Here is a 27,017-nt window from a genome sequence, read left to right as displayed (position 1 = left end):
ATTTTTAGACAGAAGTATATGATGTGGATCTAGCTGGCTTAGAATTCCCTGTGTAGACCAGGCTAACTGCAAATTCCCATAGATTCTCCCGTCTCTGCCTCCTGAGTGCTGGGATTAAAGATGTGCACCATCACCGCGTCCAGCCAATACTCACCTGTGCTCACTGCCACATTGTTCAGAGAAATCAAGCTATACAATCAGCACAGATGCCCATGAACAGGTGAGTAGAATATATGTATACCATATATTATGTTATGTGCAGGAAAATGGATGGAACTAGAGATCATCAGGTTAAACACAATTAACCAGTTCACAAAGACAAACATTGAACCTTTTCCTGTTCCTTTTCTGTCCTCAAACAGAGGAGCTCTCTTTTGTAAGATGCTCAGAACGCTCCACAGGCCCCACTGAGTGCTTGAATGGCCTGAAAACCTCTTTGTGAGATGCTGAGTATTCAGCTCCAGGAACACAGAGCATCACCACACTGTGAGATGGTTCTTTATAAGTCATACTCTCTCTGATGATCAGAATGTTTATGTCAAAACTGCTCTGCTATTCCTTCTATACAGTAGTTACAAAATTACTGTATAATTATGGGCCCACATATACCATTAAGAGGCATATTTTAGGTGTGCGTGTGTGAGTGTTCACATGTGTGTGCTTACATGTGTTGGGAGGGATCACAGAGAATAATTTAGATTAGTAGTTAACAAGTTTTCCCTCAAATTAATTTATAAGCAATAAAGATATTCAGGGTACTTTTTTTTTACTCAAAGTTAAAATGGAGTATGATGGTAAATGTCTCAACACAATTCACCTAGGTACAACCCTTTGACAATGAAAAGGGACCTAAAACAGAAGAGAAGATAGCTTCCTAAGCTGTCCTCACTTGTGATCCTTTTTAACCTAAGGTATTTTTACAGGACCCTGATCAAACTTTTACTGATAATGAATCCTAAACATTTGAAAACAAGTCTTTTATATACTTAAATTTATCATCTATTGAAGATGAAAGCAAATTTGCATCAATAAGATGGATATTCTTTTTTATATATATAAAGAATTAAATCTTGGGGCTGGATAGTTGACACTGTAGGACTTAGAGCATCTTCAATAGATTTCAGTTTATGATATTTTAATTTTATAATTATTAATGTTATGAATGTTCTTTTGTACAAAATGGTAGAAGTACATTTAGGACCATTTCAGAGATTGTTGGAAGTTGTGTTCTAATTCCAGGCCAAAAGTCATCAAATATTTTTGAAAGATTTATTTTTATATATGTGTATGTGTGCATGTTGGTGTGAGCATATGCCATGTGTGTAGGCTTCCTTTGAGGCCAGAAGAGGGTGTGAGCTCCCTTTAGAGGTGTAGGCAATGGTGAGCTGCCTGACATGGGTACCAGGAATCAAAATTGGATCCTGTGCAAGAGCAGCAAGTGCTCTTAACCTCAGAGCCATCTCCCCAGCTCTGGCATTCTTTTTAAAAAGTGAAATTCAAGCCAACACCTCAAATGGCAAGTTTTAAAATAAAATATTCTGACACAGTATATTCGAAAGATATACTAATTAGATACATGCTGAAGAATGGTGATAGAAAAATGTTATTTTTTCATAATTAGACTATTATGCTTTTATGAGAACAGAAAACTTCATATGTGCAGTAAAAACACTGAAACACGTAGCAAATGGCGAGTATTTTGGAGTTCAAGCCTTGGTGTTTTAGGGAAGAGTTTGCTGTGTGAAAGGCGTGACAGTGTGCACTGTGCACTGCGTGCGCATGCTGTGTGTTCAGAAACAAGGCTGTACTGAAGGCGATGACGTAACAGAGCAAGCACTGCCACAAATCCCTTGGGGTCATTATGTGTTTAAGTTGAAATTAAATTGTGGTCTTCCCTTGTTCTGAAACCTATTATTATTGTCAATATTTTTGTAATACTCATACCCACATGGGGTCATGACCCATGTTTTAAGAAGCTATATCTGAAACTAGGTACCAGCTCCAACTTCCCAGAACCTCATCGTTGCCATATGCAAAATAACTTAAAGCAAAGTGAAACTGAAAACACCTGAAGAAAACAGCCTAAGCCCCCCCCCCCCCCCCCCCCCCCCCCCCCCCCCGTCCTCGCCCCACACACAGGGCCAGGGAACCATTTTCTGTTACCTTGGTTTTCTATTTGTTGCTCCAAGTGCTCAGGTTCCTTTCCTTCTAAATGGGAGCCCAGGAGTCTGCGCTTAGCTCTGGCTGCTACTTTTAGGATGTGAAGCCTAAGCCTCAGTACTCTAACTTCAAAGGAAACCGTTATCCCTGATTTACCCTCTAAGAGAAGAGAAAGCACTCGCTTTTACTCTCCAGATTTTTTGTTGTTCACTTTTAAAACCTCAATCTATTTTAAATGGAATATATATATATATATATATATATATATATATATATATATATATATATATATTCCATTGCAAAGCTTCTCTTCAAAGAATTACACCCATCCGAGATTCTCACTTCAAAAAAAAAAAAAAAAGAAAAGAAAAGAAAAGAAAAAATAGTCCAGGCACCAGCCCATCCACAAAACCTTAGACCCCAAATGTGTCCTGCCTACAAGAAGTGCAGGGACAAAGTGGAGCAGAAACTGAGGAAATGGGCAGCCAGTGACCAGCGCAACTTGAGACCCATCCCATGGGCAAGCACCAATCCCTGACACTATTAATGATACTCTGTTATGCTTGCAGACAGGAGCCTAGCATAACTAACCTCTGAGAGGCTTCACCCAGCAGCTGACTGAAACAGATGCAGAGACCCACAGACAGACAGTGGTCAGAGCTCAGGGAGTCTTATGGAAGAATAGGAGGAAGGAGTGTGGCCCCTGAAGGGGATAGGAACTCCACAGGAAGACCAACTGAGAGGCTTCACCCAGCAGCTGACTGAAACAGATGCAGAGACCCACAGACAGACAGTGGTCAGAGCTCAGGGAGTCTTATGGAAGAATAGGAGGAAGGAGTGTGGCCCCTGAAGGGGATAGGAACTCCACAGGAAGACCAACAGAGTTAAATTCCCCTGGACCCTTGAGGCTCTCAGAGTCTGAACCACCAACCAAAGAGCATACATGGGCTGGATACAGACCCCTTGGCACGTATGTAGCAGATGTGTAGCTTGTTCTGCATGTGGGTCCAGAACTGGAGGGGGAAGCTGTCTCTTACCTGCCTGTGGATCCTGCTCCTCTAACTGGGCCTCCTTGTCTGGCCTCAGTGGGAGAGGATGTGTCTAGTCCTGCAGTGACTTGATTTGCCAGGGTGGGTTGGTACCCAGTGGTGCCTCCCCCATCTCAGAGGAGAAGGGGAGGAGTCGGGGGAGGGGCTGTGAGAGGGGCTTGGAGGACTCGGTGGTTGTGATCGACATGTAAAGTGATAAATAATAAATTAATAGAAAAAAACAAAAATTCAGGGTCATTATAATAAATAAATTGATTATTTCAAACTTTCAAGGAGCAGACATAGCTCATGGTGTTTAAATATTGCAAAGAAAAAAGTTTAAGAAGTCATCCTAGATCAGGTTTTTACTTAGTTTGGTTTTGTGTGTCCGATGTGTGGGGAATGTGCTGAGGAAGCCTCAGGATTATTTTAAATTCTAAGCAAGCACTTTACATATAAGTATGTATATGTATGTATACATGTGTGTATTTACATACATATACACACATACATATTTTCTTAATTTTTAGGTAATATATAGATACAAATTTCTACTTGGCATTATAATAAACAAAATGTGGCATTAACAAACGACAAAATGTTTAGCTTTTTATTAATTGTTTTCTAAAAATTAAAATATAATTACATCACTTCCCCCATCTCCTTTCCTATCCAACCCCTCCTATGCCTCCTCCTTCCAATGAAAATTGAGACACATGAAACTGAAGAAGTTTAAGGATGTGCTGTCTCAAAATACACTGAATGGAGACATCAGCTCCTTCACGTGAAATCACTCAAGGACCTATAACATCAGAAAGGACAGGCAACACCCTTTCTTTTTAAATTTCTTAATTAAAATGTGTTTGTTTATTGTTCATTATTAGTGTGTGTGTGTGTGTGTGTGTGTGCGCGCGCGCGGTGCACATATTAGTTTGTGTCGCAGTACATTTGTGGAGTTCAGAGGAGAACATTTGGCAGTAAGCTTTCTCCTTGTATCTTTTAAAAATTTTTTTAATTTATTTTTTACACTCCATATTTCATTCCCTGCCCCCATCCACTCTCTGACTGCTCCACATCCCACACCTCCTCCCCACACCCCCTGACTATCTCCGCATAGATGTCCCTACCCCCTACCCAACCTGACCTCTAAACTCCCTGGGGTCTCCAGTCTCTTGAGGGTTAGGTGCATCATCTCTGAATGAACCCAGACCTGGAAAGTCCTCTATTGTATGTGTGTTGGGGGCCTCATATCAGCTGCTGTATGCTGTCTGTTTGGTGGTCCAGTGTCTGAGAGATCTCGGGGGTACAGATAATTGAGATTGCTGGTCTCCTACAGGACCACCCTTCTCCTTGTATCTTATTGTGGTAGGGGCTTTTTGCAGCTTCCCTCCAGGTTAGCTGGCCCACAAGTTTCCAGGTGGTCCTTCTCCCATATTATTGAAGTGCTGGAATTACAGAAACTCACCATTAAATTTGGCTTTTTACATGGTATTGAATTTAAGGCATCAGGCTTGCACAGAAAGTACCTTGACCCATTGAGTCATCTCATTGGTCCTGGGCCTGTCTTTTCTCACAGGCAGCAAGCCATACAGATTGTTTCGGGAGAAATGTCCTTCCTAAAGGTGGGAAAAGGACCTCTGTCACCAATGTTTGCACAGTGGGGCTATAACAAGCTGAAATAGATGAACTTATTTGGTCCAGGGTTTCTTTATCTTCCATTAGCTTTTTACACTTTTTATATATCTCTTAGTGATATCTCTAGAATTCCCATTTGTTCCGTCATTCCTTCACAAATGTATGTTCCTTATCTAAATATAGTAGAAACATTTTGCCTTGGTCTCCTCTTCAGACTTTATTCTCTTGTGAACATTCCTATATGTAAATTGAATAAAGCAAGCATACTCCTCTCTCACTTGGCTCCTACATCTAGCTGGAGCCATATAGCTTCTAAGAGGCTTGATATCTTTTTCTCTACCCTATACTATAACACCAACAAAACTAGAGAATTTTAGGATAAATAAAATAAGGTAGACACAAAGCACAAACACTGTGTAATTACACTTGCATGAGGTCCCCCTAATATTGAAATGCAGAGAGACAGAGATTACATGTGATTTAAAAAAATATTTCATGTGTATCTAAATATTTGTTATGGTTTACAATGCTGTGATGAATATCATTGAAAGATATTCTTGTACAGCGCATATCAGCTGAAATGTACTGCTATGTGAAAAGCTATATGCTTTTAGTTTTGCGGCTTTCATTGTAATTAATTGTCATTTATTCGTATGGTTCAGACTATCAAATTCGAAAGAGTAAACACCAAAAATCTCCCTGCTAACTTCCCCCCTGATATCGGCTACCCTTTATCAAAAGCAACAAGTTAACATTTCTAAGCTATACTCAAATCATGCACTGCTTGTTTATAACCTTAGAAATACAAATAATGGTGGTTTGTGCAGTTTCAATTTGATGGCTGTTTCCAGTTTGCCCTTCGGAGTCTGTACCTAATTCTGTACTATCAGCAGAGTTTCTGAGCTCCAGGTCAGAACTGGTCCATCAGCATATCATGCTTTACTTCTGTACCGATCTGCCCGGTAAGGATGGTCCCTAATTTGATTTGTATTCATTTAATCTGTATTGGGATGAACAAAACAGTGTTTACATATGATGAGAGATCTCTTTCACTTCCCTCTCCATTCCCTTTCATACTCTCTCCTCTACCATCTGGCTAGACTGAATAGGGAGACATTCTGTTTTTTGACTCCTTCCTGAGTGCTCTGGTCTGTGTTCCTTTCAGTAAGCCCAGTGACCATGTTTTCTTCTATTTCTCAGCCTATTACCTTCAGGATGCTGAGTGCCAAGACTGCAGCTTTTATCTTTCTAAGCTATTGTTTGTCACTGTGCTTTTCAGTAAATGCTGAATGAATGGATGAATGGGCCGCTAGCTATTTCAGACTAAGGGCACTGAAACGCAGCCATTCTGTGTGAATAGTTGAAATCTCTTTATTATGTCACTTTCTTATAAGAATGCATTATATGTAGAAGATAGCTCTTCAAATTCAACATGAAGTGGTGGGTTCTTCAATAAATAGTGTTGGGATAATTCTTTTTTTTTTCTTTTTTAAATATTTTTTATTACGTATTTTCCTCAATTACATTTCCAATGCTATCCCAAAAGTCCCCCATACCCACCCCCCACTCCCCTACCCACCCACTCCCAATTTTTGGCCCTGGCGTTCCCCTGTACTGGGGCATATAAAGTTTGCAAGTCCAATGGGCCTCTCTTTGCAGTGATGGCCGACTAGGCCATCTTTTGATACGTATGCAGCTAGAGTCAAGAGCTCCGGGGTACTGGTTAGTTCATAATGTTGCACCTACAGGGTTGCAGATCTCTTTAGCTCCTTGGGTAATTTCTCTAGCTCCTCCATTGGGGGCCCTGTGATCTATCCAATAGCTGACTGTGAGCATCCACTTCTGTGTTTTCTAGGCCCTGGCATAGTCTCACAAGAGACAGCTATATCAGGGTCCTTTCAGCAAAATCTTGCTAGTGTATGCAATGGTGTCATCGTTTGGAGGCTAATTATGGGATGGATCCCTGGATAGGGCAGTCTCTAGATGGTCCATCCTTTCGTCACAGCTCCTAACTTTGTCTCTGTAACTCCTTCCATGCGTGTTATGTTCCCAATTCTAAGAAGGGGCACAGTGGTGTTGGGATAATTCTTAACTACTGCATTTGGGAGAAAATTCCGTGTCCTTACCTTAAACCCAAGTAACCTGGGTAAACATATTAAGTATAGCTAAAGATAAAGAGAAAGCATAAAAACATGAAATACTCATGAATATGGATCTAACCTCAGTATGGGGAAACCTTCAAGTTAAAAACCTTAAAAGTGATAAAATTTCATTACAATTTAAAAAGTTTAGCCCATCACACCAGAAACAAATCTGAAAGGCTAATAATGTATGAGAAAGCTAGCTTTTAAAACACTCAAAGGCAACCTGGCCAGATTCATTAAAACACAGGAAAAAGGACGCTTAGCATTCAGAACACTGTGGCAGGAATATTGCTGTGAGCTTGATGCCAGCTAGGATACACACTGAGGTTTAGGGCAGCCTGGGCTACAGAATGAAACCGTATTTTAGAATAAAAGAAATCACAAGAGGAAAAGACTCAAAGGAGAAGACAAGCATCCATAGAAAACTAAGGAAAATTTAGGACTAGACAACAAATACATATCCCTGCATGAACCAGACAGACATGCCAACAAAAGGTTATTTGATCTCACCAGGAACCAAGGAAGGTCAGTTCATACTATTTCACCTACAGTTTAGCCAAGGTGATAATTTTCATTGCTGGCAACTACATGGAAGTATAAATTGGTAGCATCTTTCTTGAGAGCAATTTCCCAGTATTATTAAAAGCCTCTCCTTTTGACCTAGATCATTTTGAGAACTAATCAAAAGGAAATTGTCAGAAAATATAGAAAAAGATCTACTACAAGGACATTACAGTGGCATATTTATAGTAGTGAGAAATTGAAAGCAATCTAAATGTCCCACAACAGAATTGGATAAATAAATTATACTGCATTCAGAAGCAAGAATGTAGGCATTAAGAGCATCATAGCATCATATTGGGACTGGCAGGATGGCTCAGGGGATAAGGGCACCTGCCACCAAAGCTGACAACAGGAGTTCAACCCCCAAGACTCACACAGTAGAAGGAGATAATAGAGGTCTGAAAGTGTGCTGGGGACCCCCATACACATGCATGTACAAGCACACAAAGCAAGTAAGAATTTAATAACATTTTAAGGACCATCCTATTGAAAACCATTTAAGGATATGGGGGGGATGCTTATAATGTGATCTTTTTAAAAAGCAAGTAATAATAGAACAGTACTTTTTAAACATAGGTGTTTATCATGTAGAGAACAAATCTGGGAGGAATATACTCTGGACTGAAGAGTCTCTGCAGAGAGGCTATCCTGTTCGCATGCAGGCTTCGGTGGAAGCTGTGGTTGTAATCACTGGGGAAGACGATCCTGTGAGGATTTTTTTTTCTGTATGGCAGGACCTGTGGGAAAAGGTCAAGTGGCTCCAAAATGTCATTATCAACAAAAATCAAGAGATTCCTGATGCCAGGGCTGATACTATGTTTCATTGGCACTTATATAGAGATTAATAGTACCTAGCACGTATCGGACAATTTCCATGTATTTTCACTTAATGCTTCTGACATCCTTAAGAAATATAGTTTGGGCAAGTATTAATCATGACATGTTTGTTATCTAGGAGGAACTGTGTTAAGGAAGATTAGGTAACTACGATCACAAAACTAGAAACTGGGTGGATGAGTTAAAACTTCAAACCTGAAAATATGTGTACCTTCAAAACCTAAGTATGTACACAACAAACACCTTATCTCCAGTTAGTAAGGTAAGAAGAAAGAAGGTATGGTAATGTGTCAAAAGCAAACAGGAATTAAGTCAGTAGATAAATGAGTGAAAATAACTTCTGAAATTGGGTCCCTTTGAGACTAGTATTCCATAATAGGTGTATACAACACTGTTCACAATAGTCATGGTTATAGGAAAAGAGCAGACTACAAATACCTCATGGTCTTCCAGATCCTCTCTTGGTTTGTGCCTTGAGCAGGATCAGAATCTGGCCTGAGTTAATACATCCTGCTCACGTCTACAAAGGCAGACACAGTGTCGAAGTGGTTGGCAAGCCATGTCAGATCTTAAGGGTTCCCAAGGTAGGAGTAGTTGTTTCTCTTGTATTCGGGAGAAAGCCATAAAATGAGAATTTGTCATCTTTGGTCACGCCGGCTGTAGAATTCCTAGGGCAGAGGCTGGGCATGGTAGCACCTGTTTGTCATTTCGTCTTTCTAAAGGCTGACAGGATCTCAAGGTTGTGCTCAGCCTGGGCTACCTAATGAAGGTCAGGATCCACTGGGATACATAACAAGATCATGTCTTCAAATGAAGGGAATGCTCCTTGTCCCCTTTGCTGCCACACCAGCAGGCTGTGCTCTATTCAGCAAACTCCGTTTCCTCCCTCCAAGCTGGGCCTAGGCCTTTTTTCCAGTCAGCTCATCCTTCTCCCACAATCCTCAGACTCAGGCCACGGTTTGTGTGTTGATAGTCCCAGAACCTCTTATCTAGCAATTGTCTGCTTCTTCCTCTAATCACATGGTCCTTTCCCCCTTCAAAAGCCAGGAATTCCTTTCTCATCCTCAGCCACCTATATCCCCTGTCCTAACGAAGCACCTTTCACCCTGCCTTTTATCTACTCTCCATAACCCGTAACCTGTCTGTGTTTGCTCCCTTACTCCTCTCCTCATTCACTCAGCCCTTATACAGTCAGTGTGTCTTCATCTCTTTATGCCTTCTTCCACAGCCAAGATCCTTTCTCAAGCCCATTCTCAACCTGGTCCCCCTTTCTGCTAAACAGAACACCCTTGTGTACCCCTTTCCCTTCCAGGCCCCACTTCCCAGCCCTTGTGCAGTAGTCACACCAAGGCCTGCTAATACATTTACTACCCTTCTCTGGACTGTGTTCCATGGACAGGCAGGCCCTCTTTGGTAACCAGGCAACCTTCCTCCGTTTGAACTAGCATCTCTAGCCTGCACCATTTCAACCACATAGGAACATGACCCCAGCCAGGATCCTTTCGTCTGCCAGGGACTCTTAAGGTGTATGTGCTGGCTAATTTTATGTCAGCTTGACACAATCTATAGTCATCTGAGAGGAGAAAACTTTGATTTAAAAAAAATGTTTCCATAAGATCAGGCTGTATGCAAGGCTGTAGAACATTTTCCTAGTGATTGATCAGGGAGGGCCCAGTCCATTGTGGGTGGTGCCATCCCTGGGCCAGTGGTCCACTGTTATAAGAAAACATGTTGAGCAACTCAGGAGTGTGGGCCCTGCACCTCATCTGGGCAGCAGAGAAGTGCTGACCCTGGTCTCCTTCTCTGCCTTGCCACCTGTGGTAGTCAGAAGAGCTGGCCCTACCCCCCACCTCCCAGTGGCCATAGCACACAGGAGAGCAGGCCCCTACACCTTGCCTCTATGTGGAGCTGCCCTGATGGTGAAGGCTGGGATGAGTCAGCCCTAAGGGTATGAGAGTGAGGGTGTGAGCATAGGGAGAGCTGGCCCAGCCCCTCACAGGCTGCAGCACTTGGGAGAGTGGCCCTGTGCCTCGACTGGGCAGCACAGTGAAGCTGGCTCTGGAGGTGTGGGTACAAGCTGACCCTGCCTCCTGCCGATTGAGGCGTTGGGTGACCTAACCCAAGCAGTGCTGGAGAGCTCGCCCTGGTGGTGTGGGTAAGGGAGAGCCAGCAGGCTGACTAGCTCAGCTACCACCCAGGCCCAGGATTCTTTGGCCCACACTAAAATCTTTATCATCTGTGAAGGGCTGGGACTCGTAAAAGCTGCAGATCCATCCAATGCTGCAGCATCTCCATAACACAGGGAAGTAACAAGATAACAGGGAGGAGTACCAGTGAGAATGCAATATCCATGATGTCACAGAAGCCAGAGATCTTGAACCAGAATAAAGGATTCATTGCAATGCACATTTACAAGGGAAGATGTGTGGACAGAAGGGTCCTGTGGGACAGACACACTGTGACACACTACCGCTTCCATAATGAATTGTTTTCTACGCTTTGTTTTTGTTGTTGTTTGGTTTGTGTGTGTGTTTTTTATTGGGGGGGCGGTTGCAAGGGCAAAGGGCAGATATGAGGGGACGGGAGATGAGTGGGACTGGGGAGCATGGTGTGAAACTCACAAAAATCAGTGAAAAGTTAAAACAAAACAAAAAACCCTAAAACAACAAAACAAAAATAAATAAATAAATAAATAAATAAATAAATGGAAGGAAAGAAGGAAGGAAAGAAGGAAGGAAGCAAGGAAGGAAGGAAGGAAGGAAGAAAGGAAGGAAGGAAGGAAGCAAGGAAGCAAGGAAGCAAGGAAGCAAGCAAGCAGGCTCTGCAAGCCGTAGAGAGCAAGCCAGTATGCAGAACTCTTTTCTGGCTTCTGTATCAGCTCCTACCTCCAGGTTCCTGCCCATATTGCGTTCCCTGTCTTGGCTTCTTTCAAAACCTTTCCTCCCAACTTGTTTTGGCCATGATGTTTCATCACAGCAATGCTAACCCCAATTAAGACAGTATATTCCTGTTTCCAATTAAGCTTCCTAATCCAGACTTCCCTTTCCTATCCTGTGTGTCTCTGACTTCTTTCTCTAAGAGCTCCATTCCTAGCCTGTTCCCTCATCTGCTAAATCCCCTTCTTTCTCAACTCTGTGCTGTCCTCAGTAAGAGTCTCTGTGTAGATACTGACTGTACTAACAGGCATGCCATCTACCTGTTAGGACCTTTTTTGCAGAGGTTTTCTTCTCTAACAGTTAGGGACACTTTCCTTGTTCTTGGGTACCTAATTCAACTAGGCATCCTTTAGTTGTCCTGTCTTTCTGGTTAACTCTATGCCCCAACCTTATGTATGATCTCTTTCCCCAGCTAAGACCTCCCCTCCTTTCCCTGACCAGAGTTGTCCCTCTGCTTCCCTACCCAGCTGGGACCTCTTCCCTAACCTTTGCTTCTTCCTTAAGATCTTCCTCTGCTTTGCTACTCCTATGCAGTGGCTCCTCTGCCCACCTGAGCCTGCATCCATATATATACCCTAGACTAAGATAGGTTCTTTTCTCCTTCCATGACCATTCACAGGAGAGTAGCTTCTCCAGTTTGTGTCCCCTGACAAACTAGGTCTCCTCAAACCAAGCTTAAGTCTCCAACAGAGACCCCCAGATGCCTTTATTCCCTTCTTGGGCTACCTTCCTCTCCCCAATGCTGTTTTCCCCAGTTTGTGTCCCTATTATCAGCCTGCATCAACCTTTCCAAACCTTGGCAGTGCTTTTACCTGTCAGGATCCTCTACTTAGTCCTCTTCTTCCAAGCTGATTGCTTCCCCAGGCCATGACCTCATCTCCTTCCAGAGCCCCTTCCTCAGAAAGTGTCTCTTGCCCAACCAGGTTGCCTGCCCTGATAATTTCCCCATTCAAGAGCCATGGACTTGTTCATAATCTGTTGTACCTGTCCAACATGGCCTCTTTTTAAAAATTTTTATTTTTCCATTAATTAATTAATTAATTAATTAATTAATTAATTTTAAATCCTGATTGCTGCCCCTATCCCTCCTCACAGAGTCCCTCCCCCATCCCCTTCTCCTCTGAGAGAGTGAGGGCCCTCCTGGGTATACCCCCTGGCACATCAAGTCTCTGCAGGGTTAGTGTATTCTCTCCAACTGAGGCCAGACAAGGCAGCCCAGTTGTGGAATGGACTGCCTAGACAGGCAACAGCTTTAGAGATCCCCATCCAGTTGTTGGAAAACCCACATGGAGCCCGAGCTACACATCTCCTACATCTGTGGGAGGCCTCGGTCCAGCCCATGTATGTTCTTTCCAACCTGGCTTCTTACTTCAGCGAGTTACTCCCTTACCAGCCCATTCCTCTGTCCGTGACTGGGCATGCCTTCCCTGGGAAGCCCAGTTCCATGCCATATTATCCAAACAATCCCACCCTGGCCAGGACCCCTTCCCTCCAGAATTCAGTTCCGTTTTCAGCCAATTTCCCTTCCCCCCAACTTTGTCTCTTTCCTTCTTTTCCCTATATAACTCACCCCAGCTGACTCACCTCCCCTACCAGGAGTTCTTCACCAGGCAGCATCTGTGTCTCTGACCTTTAGCCACATTTTTCCTCAGCACAGTATGTTGCCTCTAGTCAGTCAGAACCTCTGTCTGTCAACACCTGTTGCTTTAGCCAAGCAGGCCCCGCACAACCCCTTTACACAGTCCATCCCATAAATCATCTTTCCCCGTTCTAGAGCCCTTCCACAACCTTCACCCACATCCTTGGTCAGGATAGGAGTCTTCCTTAAACCCCACCCATGTCCTCTGCCCTTGCCAGGCTTCTTCAAAGCAAAACAGAACTAAACAAGATCCCCCAAATACTTTAAGGTCTATTTCTCATCCTACCCCCTTTATTATGCTTGCTGACCCTTCCAGTCCAGCCTATCCAGGTTTTCCCTGGGCTGTCTCTGTACTCAGCCTTTACCCTCCTTCCCAGCCAGGCCTCCTGGATTTCATCACAGCTCCAAGTGCATTTTCCCTTGCCCTCTCTGTGCCTCCTCTCAAAGCCTGTCTGCTTGCTCCCTAGCTCACAGTCCCTTCCCCGTACAGTGCTCCTGTTCCTACAAAGGACTTCTCACCATGGACCCCAGAAGTGTGCTTTTGAAACTTTATCTCTTTCCATAGTGAGAGCCCTGTTGGGATTTCCAGACTTGTATTTCGGAAAAAATAGATTATAATAGCATTTCCTCCCTCCTGCAATGTAGCCCTGGTCTGGCTGAGGTCTTGGAAGTCAGGGGTCTTTTTTTTTTAATCATTTGAATTTTATTCACTAAAACTATAGGACTAAAACACAAGCTAAAGTCCAAGAAAATGAGTGATTTCTTTTTCATTAATTTGCAATTACTACAGGGTTTTTTTTTTCTTTTGTGAAAGTAAAATTCCAAAGTCTTTATGGCAGTCTAATTTGGATTTATTATCTCTAGATACTATTATTATTATTATTGTTATTATTACTATTAATTTTACATCCCACTCACTCACTGCCCCCTCCCGGTCACCCTCTTCCACAATTCCCCCTCCCTTCTCCTCTGAGTGGGTGAGCCCCTCCCTGGGCACCCCCCCCACCATCAGGGCTACTTTTAAAACACAGCAGAGAATATTAAAAGAAGCCCTTTCATGTGTTTCACTAAGTGAAATATCAACCCAGGGCATCCGTCGTATAAGTCCCTCTTTAAATTCCAGCCCGGGAAGCATTTTCCTCTTGGCCTCCTCCAAGACTGCAGGTGTCTCATCCAGAGCCTCATCTGTCCCCACCAAACCTGCTCCTATTCTTCAGGAGCTCTTTGCTGAAAGCCATCTGGGATACAAACTTCATGTGGCCCAAGTCAGCTGCACAAGAAATGCAAACCAGGTATTTCAAAAGCTGCTTTTATTTTTAACACATTGCATACGTTTTCCAAAAAGTTTTTAAACTAACATATACTATTTGAGATCATTTGGAAGTGACAATGCATTTTTAAAATGTATTTAAGTAAGTTCACTAACATACAGTAGTGAATTTTAAACCTGTAAACCATTCCATTCTTGCTCTTCCTTTTGAATGCCACATTTAAGAGAACAAGGAATTTCTAATAGAAACCGAGCTGTATTGTTCTCTGCTTTCCTTTATACAAAAACTTTTAATATATATTTTTCTCTCTAAAAATTAACAAACCATGTCACTAAGTTCAGGTCTTTCACATCTTTAAGATAAAGCTTACTTCAGGTACTGGTTCATTTAAACTGAATTTCTGCATCTAACAGTTACATTTACCTATTAGAAAAAAAAAAAAAAAACAGTTGTGTTAGTGCTTAGAAACTATCTGGGCTTCCAAGGGTGGCTTTCACGACTACGTTGAAGCCCCTGGAATGATAACGTTTTTCTTTGCTGTTCACTGTTGAATCAACAAAGTCTGTGAACCAACCCCCCCCCTCCAAAAAAAAAAAAAAAAAGAAAAGAAAAAAGGAAAAAAGAAAATATCTGGGCAGCTAAAACCCATTTATGGCTGGTTGCACAAGTTTGAATGAAAAATAAAACCAAACAAGCAAATTATTCCTTGAAGGCTTATTCATAACCCAGGCATTTTAACATTGCTTAAGAGCAAGCCAGCCGGCTGGGGCATTTTTTTTTTCTAACTGAAAAACACGTATAAGTCATTTCAGCCACACCAACTCTACTTTGCAGGGAAAATCCCACAACCTGAACCATTCTACTAAACTTATTTCAGCCCAGGTAAACATTGAGAAAACCCACAATTTCCATTTTCAGCCTAACATTAATTAAAACTTTAAGAAAATGGTACCTAAGGGCCAAATGAAGTTAGAGTTGAATCTTAAAGCCCCTTAGGTGTCCCAAAGACGTATTATCCTGTGTATAGACTGCCTGCCGTTCCCTGCCACATGAAAGGAGCCACACCAAAAAAAAAAAAAAAAAAAAATCTGAGAGGGGGGGAAAAACGAACAAAAAATACCCAACGCCTCCCAAACCAAAACAACCTAACAACCCCCGCCCCAAACACACAAACAAAAAAGAGGCAGGACACAGACATTAAACAAATCTTGAAAAACAAACATAAATGCAAACCAGCAAAGGAAAAGCAACTGCTCTTACTAAGAGACGCCGTAGCAGTTTCAGTTCTCCCAGCAGCCGGAGCTGCTTCTATTCTTCCAGAGGAACCGCGGCCGGAGAGGTGACAAAGATGGCGCCTAGGGCAGAGTTCCTTCGCGTCTGCTGGAAAGTTCTAGAAGAGGCGCGGTGCCATTCCTCCAAATGCTCCAGCAACCTCAATGGGCTTCACCGAATTGTAGTGCTCTCCGAAGTCGCAGGCGTAGTGCAGATAGACCAGCGTGACCGGCTTCCTGGTGTACTCCTCCCCGATGACAATGGTGGGTGAGTTGGCCTGTACCACCTCGATGGGGGTCTGCAGGACATGCGACAGGGCTCTCAGCTCCAGCTGACCTCCCCACGAAGCATTGTGCACAATGTCATCACAGTACCTCAGGAAGTCCTCTCGGGTGTAGAAGTTGCCGGCCTCGGGCTCGGTGAAGAAAGGTAAGAAGTCATCAATATGTTTCCGCATGTAGTAGGCAGTGCGGTAGCGAAGGCTCTCGATTGTCACGGAGAACACCAGCTGATCCTGGATGGCACGATACATGCAGTGGCCGTCAGCTGGGATGGTCTTCATCTCCAAATTTTTAGCCCCTAGAATGGCAGCGACCTTTTCCTCCTCCTCACGACGGTTGGCAGCCAGTTGTTCGGCCTGGGCCGCAGGCATCCTCTCCTGGTGCCGTCTCTCCTGGTGAGCTCTTCGGTCGCGCCGTTTCTGGGCCTTGGGTGGGCGTGGAGGCATATTCTCGAGATTCATCTTTTCGAGGTCGGCTGTAACCGAATCCACACTGCTGTCAGGATTTTCTCCAAATTTCTCCAGCTCCTGCTTGTGCCTCTGCTCCATCTCGGCCTCGAGGCGGGAGATGTCCGCGAGCATCTGCTTCCGTCTGCCCTTGTCGTTCTTTGGGACGGAAGCTTTCAAAGTCTGGATGTGTGCTTGTAGCTCCCTTTTTTCGCGATAGTGGCGACGGATCACCCGTTGGAGTTCCTGCTCGGTGTCAGACATCTTACCAGTGGAAAATGGGAGTTCAAGTCTGGAGGAAACAGGAACAGTTCAAATCGCCAGTCAGGCAGCACAACCTCTCCGAGCGGTAGCTGTGGCAGTCTGCTTGCCTCAGACGTTGGTGGCCCCGAATTTTATTCCCAGCCTTCTCTGGTATTGGCTACTGCCCTCTCGGGGCTACGCCCCCAGACACTCCTACCTTTGTGACTGGCGGTTGAGAACCCCTGTCTATGTCCCCGTTGGGTCCCCGTAGCATGTAATGGCGCCAGTTTTTAACTTCAAAAGTCGCTCCTAGGAGTCCGCTTTTCTACAAAGCGTGCCGTAATGGGCTCGTAGAACTGTTCACTCTTTCTGCCCACTTTGTTCCCAAGTTTGGACAGAAAGCAGGCATAGCCCATGTTTGGTACCCACATGGTAAATATTATCAGCCGACTATGTTCTGACCCTGAAGTGTCCAGGAGCAGAATGACTTTCTCTAATTTTTCAGGTCTCTTGACCACTGAACTTCTAATCTTTGTGTATCAGAACAAAAGTATTTCCTTACATTCCTGGGAACACACAGTCTTTTAAATTTGTTTCAAAACCAACGAGTCCCACCTCAGTGTAAGGTGGCAACAAGCGGTTCTCTTCGCTTATACCGACAGAAATCACGCACACACCCCTTCTGGGCCCCCAGCTCCCTAAATGGGCCCTCTACATTATTCTTGGCTGTTTTTAAAAAGTTTGTTTCAGAAGATTCTTGCAAAATTTCTGAAAAAAAAAATCAAATTCAAATTCAAAATAGCGGTTTTATTGTGCGCTAGTCTGTCGCTTTGCCTTTAGTTCCCAAACTGGCCTTTAGATACTGCTCCATTCCCCACTTGGGAACCACATTCAGCAACACAAGACTATTATAACCTTAGCACTTGTGGGGTGGAGGCAGGAGAATTAAAAATTTCAAGCTTATTCTGGGAGATAGAGCAAGTTGCAGGCCAGCCTGGATTATATTGAGACCCTGTCTCAGAAAAAAACAAAATAAAACTAAACAAAAAAACCCATACTTGACAAACACTACCACTGAAGTCTATTCTTCACCTGATGTTAAGGCTTTTGTGTGAACACAAGCCCTCATTTCTCTGGACAGAATGCCCAGGAATGAAATTGCTGTGCTGTATTCTAAGTGCATATAGATATTTTTAAGATATTATTTTTCAGAAAGGCTGAAATTACCAGTATCTGGTATTTCCATTAAAAAAAAAAAGACTACACTAGATAAGTGCTATTATGGCTTTAATGTTCTCCTGTGTAACTGTTTTTAGTACTGTAGATGAAACAAACCCCAGGGCCTTGTATGCACTAGGAATTTACTGTACCTTGATGGTCATCTTTAAATTTTTTAATTTATTATTATTGCTATTATTACTATTACTATTATTGGTACTTGTGGTGGTAGTGGTGGTGGCAGTGGTGTGTGTGTGTGTGTGTGTGTGTGTAAGATATTTGTGTATGAACTTGCATGTCCTGCTGTGCATGTGTTGAAGTCAGAGAACAAATTTGTGGAGCTGTTTTCCCTTTTACAGTGGGTTCTGGGGATTAGATTCAGGTCATGTCAGGTTTATGAGGCAAGCATTGTTAACCATTGAGACATCTTGCCTGATGTTCATCTTGTAATGGCCTCATTTTCAGCTATAAAATATATTTCTTAATAAAATGTTTATATAATTTGCATACTTTCTAAATGGGTCACTTTTTTCTGTCAGTTTTCAGAGTTCTTTTATATTCTAAAACTAGCTCTTTGTCAGATGTATAGTTTGCAAATATTTCCTCCCAGTCTACAGCTTGCCTTTTCATCTTAGCAGGACCAGTCTCAAAGCAAAAACATTTAATTTTAAGGCTAGTTTTATATCTGAGTGGTAGACCTCCCTTCCCTAGCATGTGTGAGGACATGTTTTGGATTACTAGTGCCACAAAAGGATTTTAATTATAACTAATTTTTCAGATGGGGGCTATGTAGCCCAGGCTAGCCTCAAAATTACAATCCCCTGCATTATGATGGCAAGTGCTGGGTTGCAGATGTAAGCCATCATGCTTGGCAACATTTTTATTTTGGATTAAGCATAACTACCCAGCTGTGGTTACATGAAGTTTGGTTTTTTTGTTGTTGTTTTGTTTTTGTTTGTTTGTTTGTTTTTGGATTAAGTATAACTAGCCAGTGGTGGTTTCATGAGTTTAAAGAACTCTTTGTCTAATCCTAAATCTCAAAGGTTATGTCCCCCCTCCTTTTTTTTGAAGGGGACAAGCTTTATTCAGACAAGAGTCTTTTCATATGGGCTTTCCTTCCTTTATGACCTGTAAAAATCTAAAGAAGAAAAAGATTCATCAGTTTTCTGCAGATACCACCGGAACATACTAATATATCAAGTTCTCTTTTAAAATTATATAAAAACAAAAGCCACTACTCATGCTGATTAGCCCACATCACCTACCAAACAATAGCATGGGATCACTCATATATATATATATATATATATATATATATATATATATATATATATATATATGTGTGTGTGTGTGTGTGTGTGTGTGTGTGTGTGTGTGTGTGTGTGTGTGTGTGTGTGCATAATAATCAGAAGGTAAGAATTGGCAGTCAATTCTCTCCTTCTACCATGTGGGTCCAGATTATCAGACTTGCTGAAGGTTTCTTCACCCACTGAGACATTTTGACAGTTCTCCAAATTTTACTATATGTAACCCCTACTTATCTAGTTTTTATTCTCTCTCTCTCTCTCTCTCTCTCTTTCTCTCTGTGTGTGTGTGTGTGTGTGTGTCTATGTGCATGTGTGATAACCAAGAAATCACTACAAAGGACAAAGTCATACTTTTTTATTTTCTTCTAGAATTTTTTAAAAGTTAAAGGTCTTATATTAAATCTTTATTTTGTCTTGATTTGCTCTTTGGTTTGGGGATAAGATGATGGGTAAATTATTTGTTTTGCCCATGGGTATTCAGTTCTCCTAGCATGTGCTTCATTTCATGTCTTCCCCCTATTGTGTACTTTTGGTACCCTTGTGGAGTGTTAGTTGACCCTATGTGTGGAGACTTACTACTGGCCTTTATAACTAACAAACCCCAAAAGTCATTTTACAGAATGGGGAAAGTATTTGTAAAGTATTTATCTGTTGAAAAATCAGAATCTGAGACTGCAGGTTTAGCTGAGTGATAAGTTATTTTGTTTAAAATTCACAAGGCTTTGTGTTTGATCCTCAACACTGTGCATACACACATGCACACATATGCACAGAAAGACACTATCTATCTGTCTGTCTGTCTGTCTATCTATCTATTTATCTATCTGGTATTTTTTTTTTTCTGTAACACATTGACAACAAAAGTCCTGACTTTTTTTTAGTGTGCAAAGAACCAAAAGAGATTTTTCCCCCAAAGGTGGAACACAAATAACAAAAGGGCCATGAAAAATGCTCCATAGTACTAATTGTGTAGGAACCACAATTTAAATCTCACTGCAGTACCATAGCACACCTACTAAGATGACTATTATCAACAAGGGAAATGATGACAAATGCGGAGGACATAAAGAAAGCAGAGCTTGTACAGATCATTGGTAAGAATGCAAATTGATACAGCCAGTTCAGGGAACAGACAGAGGTTCTTCAGTGGAAAAAGCCAAGGGAACTGAAGTCACTCAGCCATTCTGTTTGAGCACAAGTATAGATAGTGTTTGAACACCTGCACACTGTGCATTTAACCACTAACATTCTCCAAAACACTCTGAGATAGGTAAAGTTGTCTTTGTATTTAACTAAAAGACTTACAGCTTCAGGGTTTAAAGTTCCATCATGATATGTTTTGATTTTGTTTTCATATTTTGTTTTAAGTTTTGAAACTTAGACCTTAAGTATTTGTTTTGGTTTGGATTTGGAGTTTTGCATAGACCTATCCAATAGCTTCCAAAAAAAAAATTCTGCCATTGAATGGGTTTTATACTTAAAAAAATAAATCGGCTTGGTATATTTTTGTGAGTCTGTTTCTGGGCACTCTGCTCTGTTACAAGGAATGATCTGGAAATCTATCCCTTTACCAACACCAGGCAGTTTTGATTAATTGTATTATGTAGTAAGTTTTAGAATCAGGTAAACAGTTTTCTTTAAATTTAATCTTCTCTTTCAAAGTTTTTTTTTTTTTTTTTTTTTTTTTTAGTGATCTAATTCCTTTAACTCCCTTTGTAAATTTTAGAATACTCTTCTGTATAGCTGCAAAAAAAAAAAAAAATTACCGGCATGTTGTCACATCTATTCTTGGTTTTCAACTGGACTAAACCTGGAATTAACTAAAACCCAAATGACACATGTGAGAATTTTTTTTTCTTAATTAAATCATATGAAGTGGGAAATCCCTCTTTTAGTTAGAATCTTTTGATGTTGGAAGATATATCTTTAATCCAGATCTCTTGACGTGGGAAGATCCACCTTTAATATGGGCAACACTTTCTACTGGTGGACTATATAAGGACATGGGAAAGGGAAGATTGCTCTCTCTTTGTATGCTTGCTTTGCTAATTTCTTCACAGACATTAGAGCCTACTTCAGGATTCTGGTGTATATGAAGACCAGCTGAAGCATTCAGCCTTGTGGGGTAAACATCTACTGAATTCTTGGACCTTCTGTTGGGAGACAGCCTTTGCTGGTCTAGCTGGACCACAACCTGTAAGCCATTCTAGTAAGTTCTCCTTTCTATGTTATATACAGAGATTTATTCTATAAGTTCTGTTCCTGTGGAGAACCCTACTTATACACAACAGAAACCAGGAAAGACAAAGGAAACATACGCAAGGGGAAAGAACTCTAGAGAGGTGGATAGTAGGACATTGCTACCATGATGGAGGAAATGGGAAGTATCCCATGACTCTGGCATCTCCAAGACCTTGGTAGTTTCCAGCATAACCCAGCCTTCACCTTCACAGCTTCACTTAATGGCCTTTCTAAGCCTCCACGCAGGTGCTTCCTTGCCACAAGCCTGGCCTCAGCAGCTTTCCTTAGCCACTGAGGAAGATTGCACAATCTCTTTCTTGTATATTCCTTGATAAAGCCAGGACCATGTGGCTGAAACTGTCAAGTTCTTTGGCTTATTGGAGTTGAAACATGGCCTCCTCCTTTAATTACATTGGCATTTGCTTTCTATTGTTGATGTTCTATTCTTCAGTACTTAGGCTTTTTTAAAAAATTCCTCTTTACAGGTTGGAAGCTTAGTTGGGTGACATCTTACACTGAGGTCACCACTCCCTTTAATCCATTTACTATCAAGCTTTCCTATAAAATTTCTATCTCCTTGAGCACTGGGCTCCAATAAAATATTTCTTGATTCTCCTTTTCTCCTCATACACTTTGTATTTCTCCCTGCTCAATTTGATCAGTTTTATTGTAGATTTGTGTGAATGACCACTAATAACCTCTTGATACAATCAATACTAGGCTGTCTCAAAATATCCTCTGCCAATACCATTAATCCTAAACTCTTCAATTTAGTCTTTGGATGATTTTTAGAACAAGAGTAAAACACAGTCACATTCTTTACCAAAATATCACAAGAATAGTCTCCAGACCAGTCAATTATATTCTTCCCCTCTGAAACTTCTTGAGATGGGTGCATATTATTCCTAATACCACTGTCCTTGCTCCTACTAGGATGGACAGTAAGTCCCCACTTAGAGCATCCAATTGCTTTTCTAGTCCAAAGCCCCCAAATTTTCTATATTCCTCCAAACAACAGTATGGTCAGGCCTGCTACAGCAATACCTCAGTCTCTGGTACCAATTTTTGTCTTAGCCAGTGTTGGATTGCTGTGAAGGGGCACCATGACTAAGGCAACTCTTATAAAAGAAACTTTTATTAGGAATCTACTTACAGTTTCAAAGGGTTAGTCCTCCATTATCATGGCAGAGAGTATGGCAGCAAGCATGGCTCTAGAGCAGTAGCTGAGAGCTATGTCTTGATCCATAGGCAGGCAGACAGGGGTGGGGGCTGGCATGGGATTTTGAAACCTCAAAGCCCACCCCCAGTGATATATATCCTCCAACAAGGCCATACCTATTCCAACAAGGCCAAACCTCCTAGTCCTTTTAGTCCTTTAAAACAGTGTTACTCCCTGGTGACCAAGCATTCAAATATACGAGCCTATGGAGGCCATTCTTAGTCAAACCACCACAAGGTGTCTAGCAATCCCTTTGAGGAAAGTTCACGTTTTTTTATCTTGATCCTTCTAACCTATGAACACTGTGCCCATACCTATATTTATTCAAATAAAAATTTTTGATGGTTTCTTTCATTACCACTTTATCATTCTCAGCCTGTAAATCTATATGTGTCATGTTAGATTTACTCTCCTGAATTTCTATTTTTGAGTGATTATGTATGGCATTTACATTAGTTACTTTTCCTCCCTGCTGTCATAAAATACCTGACAAAAGCCTAAAGGAAAAACTTATTTCATCTCATGACTTGAGAAGCTATATCCCATCACCTTGGACCAGCTTCAATGCACTCACTCCGAACGTCATGTCATCTTCTTTCGGTATCTAACTGAGTTCACTTAGTGCTGCTCTTATGCACATGAAAAGTGTGTATGAGGTTACCCACAGAAACATGGGCAGCCTACCAGTGACCATACCTCCAAGGGAAAATTCCCCTTCTCAGAAGCCATCAACTGCCAATACCTCCTCAGCTAAGAGGCATTCTTTCCCAATCCATGCTGGAATTTTGAGTGGCTTGATTAAGCCACTTGATCATGCTATTTTTCAGGTTTTATTCAGATGCTCTGGGTTTGGGTTTGCAATAGTCATGTGATGTCCAATGATGCTGTGATGCCCATTTCATAGTTCCCCTTTCCATGAACAGGCTCTTACTTTCTTTCCCCTTCCTTTTCCATGGTGTTCCCAGAACTTTGGGGATGGGAGGGTGTTTAGTATGGGTGATTTATTTAGACTTAAGCACCCACTCACTAACTCTCATCACTCTGACTAGTTGAGACTCTCTCCATTAACCTCTACTCACTACAAATACAGGCTTCTGTGACCAGGGTTGGGAACACCATATCTAGCGGTATAGGCATAAATATTTAAAAGACAGCTTAATAACATAACCACTTAGCAAGATAATGATAGTAGGTTCTCCCATAGTACCTATGACCGCCCAAGCTATAGGCTTTTGACCAAATTCTCAGCACAAGGCAAAGATATCTTCCTCCTATGATGGAGGCTTCAAATCCAGTGAGAAAGTGGTTGGCTACCACATAACCATCATGATGTTATTGTACCAGTGAGCTAGTCTTTCTTGGCAGGTTGGTATTATAGCATGTATGATCCAACACTAGGCAAGATTATCATTCACCACCATCAACCCACACCTAGAAGTTTGCATAGCACTTTCTGAAACTATGTAAGTTATCCATCGAGGGGGAATTTTCCTAGTCAGTTCCCAGACTGATTTATCTATGTGCTGCAAACAAAATGTGTGGTGTCTTTAGATAGTGAAATTTAAACTCTAAGATCCCTCTTTTACAACATCAGAAGGGAGGCTTGCTTCTAGATAGGACCAGAAATGTAAGCTCCTCATGTCTGTGCCAGTGTAGTGTGTATGGGTAGTTGTCATCCATCCAAGATAGCTGGTGCCTATCCAGCTACAGGAATGATAGTTTCTGCCCCAGACTGGACCTTCCATGGCTTTACACTGTCAGAGGATTCAGAGTGTTGGTGTATGTCATACAGCCTCCTGAAGAGAAGGCTAGGCTCCTCTATTTCTCTTTGCTGACATGGATGTGGGTGTGGGGTGGGGGGAGGCCCACTGGTTTTTCTCCAGTTTTGGCTGAAGTAGGGTGGTTTTAGTCTGCAAATTTTGTGTCTTGTAAGTTTAATATTTTGTAATTCCTTGGCTTTTCTGGTCTATGCCTGTTAATGCTTTTGGTCACTATATTTTTCAACTCCAAGCCTGACATAGGTAGGAAAAAGAGACGATTGTTGTCATTCCTCCCATTCTGAGATGCTTCGGTGGTCTGCTTTCTTTCTACTCTTAAGGCCCTTATTCTGTTTGTTTAACACACAATGTAGAGGAGTTTAGTTTTAATGGTAGGGTGAGGAATCAAAGGATTTATAGTTTATCTTTCTTTCTCTTTCTTAACTTATATTTATTTATTTATTTGATTGTTTGTTTGTAGTGAGGTGTGTGTGCCATGACAGAGGTCATGGACAGTTTGTCAGAGGACAAAGGACAAACTGTCAGAGGAGTGTTTTGGGGAGCATTTTCTCTCTTTCCCCCTTTTCAGAAATCCTGAGGATTGAACTCAGTTTATCAGGCAAACTCACTGAGCCATCTTCCCAGCCCCCTTTCTTCTATTCTATTTTTTTTTAATTTATACTTTTTCCATTTAATGTATTTTAATTATGTTTCCCCTCCCCCATCCCTCCTAGGTCCTACCTGTCTATCTCCCTAACCATCCAACTTTATGTTCTTTCTCTTAAATAGAAATGCTAAACACCTTCCCTTCCTGTCATTAATGTTTCAGAGAAATACCATGACTTAAAATGATTTTAACACTATTTTAGAAAAATCATTATGTTGATCCTGAAAGAGAAATCTTTTGAGCTTTGATAGCTCAGTATCAATGGGCAGGTATGTCATATTTGTCTGCTGCAATCAAGTTACTTTGTCATATTATGCAGAGGGGATGACAGATGCTTGAGATCCTTGTAAATGATGAGCTTCACTGTGTGGGTTTATTTCTACGGCTTGAAGTTCAAAAACACCAGCTTTGCAATGTTGAGCTTTACCCTCCATCTCTTGTGTTAAGGAAGCCATAATTATTGTAGTATCCAATATGTCTTCTCTATCTCTACACTGAAATTTCCTCTTTCAACATACTCACCCATATTGAAATTATAGTCTAAGCTTTATAGCATATGCTTTGCCTATATAACTTGCAATAGATTAGCTGTCTGCTCTTTAGGCCTTCCTCTGAACTGAACTTTGGATAAGAAGTTGATAGTAAAGAATTTAAAATTTTCTTCCCTAATAAGAAGTGCTGGAGCCAGGCAGTGGTGGCACAAGCCTTTAATCCCAGCACTTAGGAGGCAGAGGCAGGCGGATTTCTGAGTTCGAGACCAGCTTGGTCTACAGAGTGAGTTCCAGGACAGCCAGGACTGTACAGAGAAACCCTGTCTCAAACAAACAAACAAACAAACAAACAAAAACAAAAAGAAGTGCTGGAAATAATATACGCTACCTTATTGATTAAAGGTAAGCTTTGCCAGTCGGTGAGATGGGGGTGGCTGGATATCGAGCCAGTCCTGCAAGGGACCATGATGTCTTGTCTCTAAAGAAATCAGGAATAAGTGGCAATTCCTTTCCTGTGCCACACCCCCAGTCCCTACCTCCTAGCTCCTGCTCCTTATACCATAATCCCACATCATTTTTCTTCCACTCACTACTTTATCATCCTCCCTGACCCGTGAAGGCCTCCAGAGGCTGTTAGAGATGGTGGTTTGACATGGTAACCAGTATTTCATTCATTCGATATATAATGGTCCCTGAGTGTTTGCACTGGGTTTTTAGCCCACTTCAAAGGCGTGTTTTCAGGGAGCTATTGAAAACAATGATCAGAAGGCCATTGAGAAATTGTCATATAGAAGGCATATCTAAGTCATCCTCATTAGAGACATTAGTACAGGATGTTATTTAGCCTAAAGAGCAGGGGTATGAAGAAAGCATGCCTTCCTGTCCTAGTATCCCAGTGCTTGGGCGTCTGGAGAGTTGTTTTAGCAGGCAGATGAGGGGTTATCTTACTGGGCTGTAGGTGTTGGGATTTGAATCCGGAGGTAGAGGTAATTGAGCAACAGAGAACTGACCTCTCTGAAAGCTTTTAAGTAAATCACTGGAGATTTTCTCTTCTCTCATCCTCCCACCTATTCCCTAGGGCAGTAGAGCCACAAGCTGTTTCTGTACTGTTAGGCCACTTTTCTGTGCTGACCCCCAACCTTGTTCCTGACTGTGTTCCTAGATTTCACCTGCTGTGTTCATTCATTCATTCTACCACCAAGTGCCAGCTGTACCATGTGCCAGATACTGTTCTAAGTACTACAAAAGCAACAATGAGTGAAGTAGACAGAGATCCATAATCTCAAGGAGTTTATAATTGAACAGACAGATGAAAACCAGGACCTGTAGAATGGCATGGAACACTTATGTTAACCTGTGTGCCAGAGTAGAGGAGATAGCTATCTCCAGCCTTCTAAGTTGTCAGGGACCCACTCTGGCTCCTCTGAACTGAGTTAGAACTTTCTTTCCCCCTTCATCATTAATCTTTTGTTTTCTTTGTCAGGCCTCTGTCCCTGATCATTCTTAGTTTGCCAAATGGGAGAAATGGAAAAGTGGCACTTGAGTCAGAATACCTAAAAGCCCTCCTCACTTTGTTAGGGACGAGCAGCATAGGAGTATGAGGCTAGATGCCAGGCATTCAAGAGCAACCCATCCCTCCCTGAGCAGGTGAAGACTTTGTT

General features: G+C 41.9%; 2 protein-coding genes across 7 annotated transcripts in view; one reads left to right on the top strand and one right to left on the bottom strand.

The window, feature by feature from the left end:
• The window catches only part of Awat2 (acyl-CoA wax alcohol acyltransferase 2), a 92,058-nt gene that overhangs the window by 48,789 nt on the left and 16,252 nt on the right, over window positions 1–27,017 (top strand). The window contains exons 2-3 of one of the 6 annotated variants that reach the window (XM_011247588.3): window positions 83–220; window positions 21,042–21,190. The exons of 1 other annotated variant lie outside the window; for it this stretch is intronic. The gene's annotated coding sequence lies outside the window, so the exon portion shown is untranslated. Of the gene's footprint in view, window positions 1–82; window positions 221–2,772; window positions 3,131–15,482; window positions 16,163–21,041; window positions 21,191–27,017 lie in introns of those variants that run through there. 4 more of the 6 variants (NM_001290395.1, XM_011247590.3, XM_011247591.3 and 1 more) reach the window with 4 other exon arrangements.
• On the bottom strand, window positions 15,605–16,582 carry Otud6a (OTU domain containing 6A). Its single transcript, NM_001163191.2, has one exon. The coding sequence runs from the start codon at window positions 16,475–16,477 to the stop codon at window positions 15,605–15,607; it is 873 nt and encodes a 290-aa protein (NP_001156663.1). The 5' UTR covers window positions 16,478–16,582.

Source organism: Mus musculus, chromosome X (assembly GCF_000001635.26).
Source record: "Mus musculus strain C57BL/6J chromosome X, GRCm38.p6 C57BL/6J".
NCBI lineage: Eukaryota > Metazoa > Chordata > Mammalia > Rodentia > Muridae > Mus > Mus musculus.
Note: the sequence above shows the minus strand (reverse complement) of the source record. Positions and strands in the feature narration are given on the sequence as shown.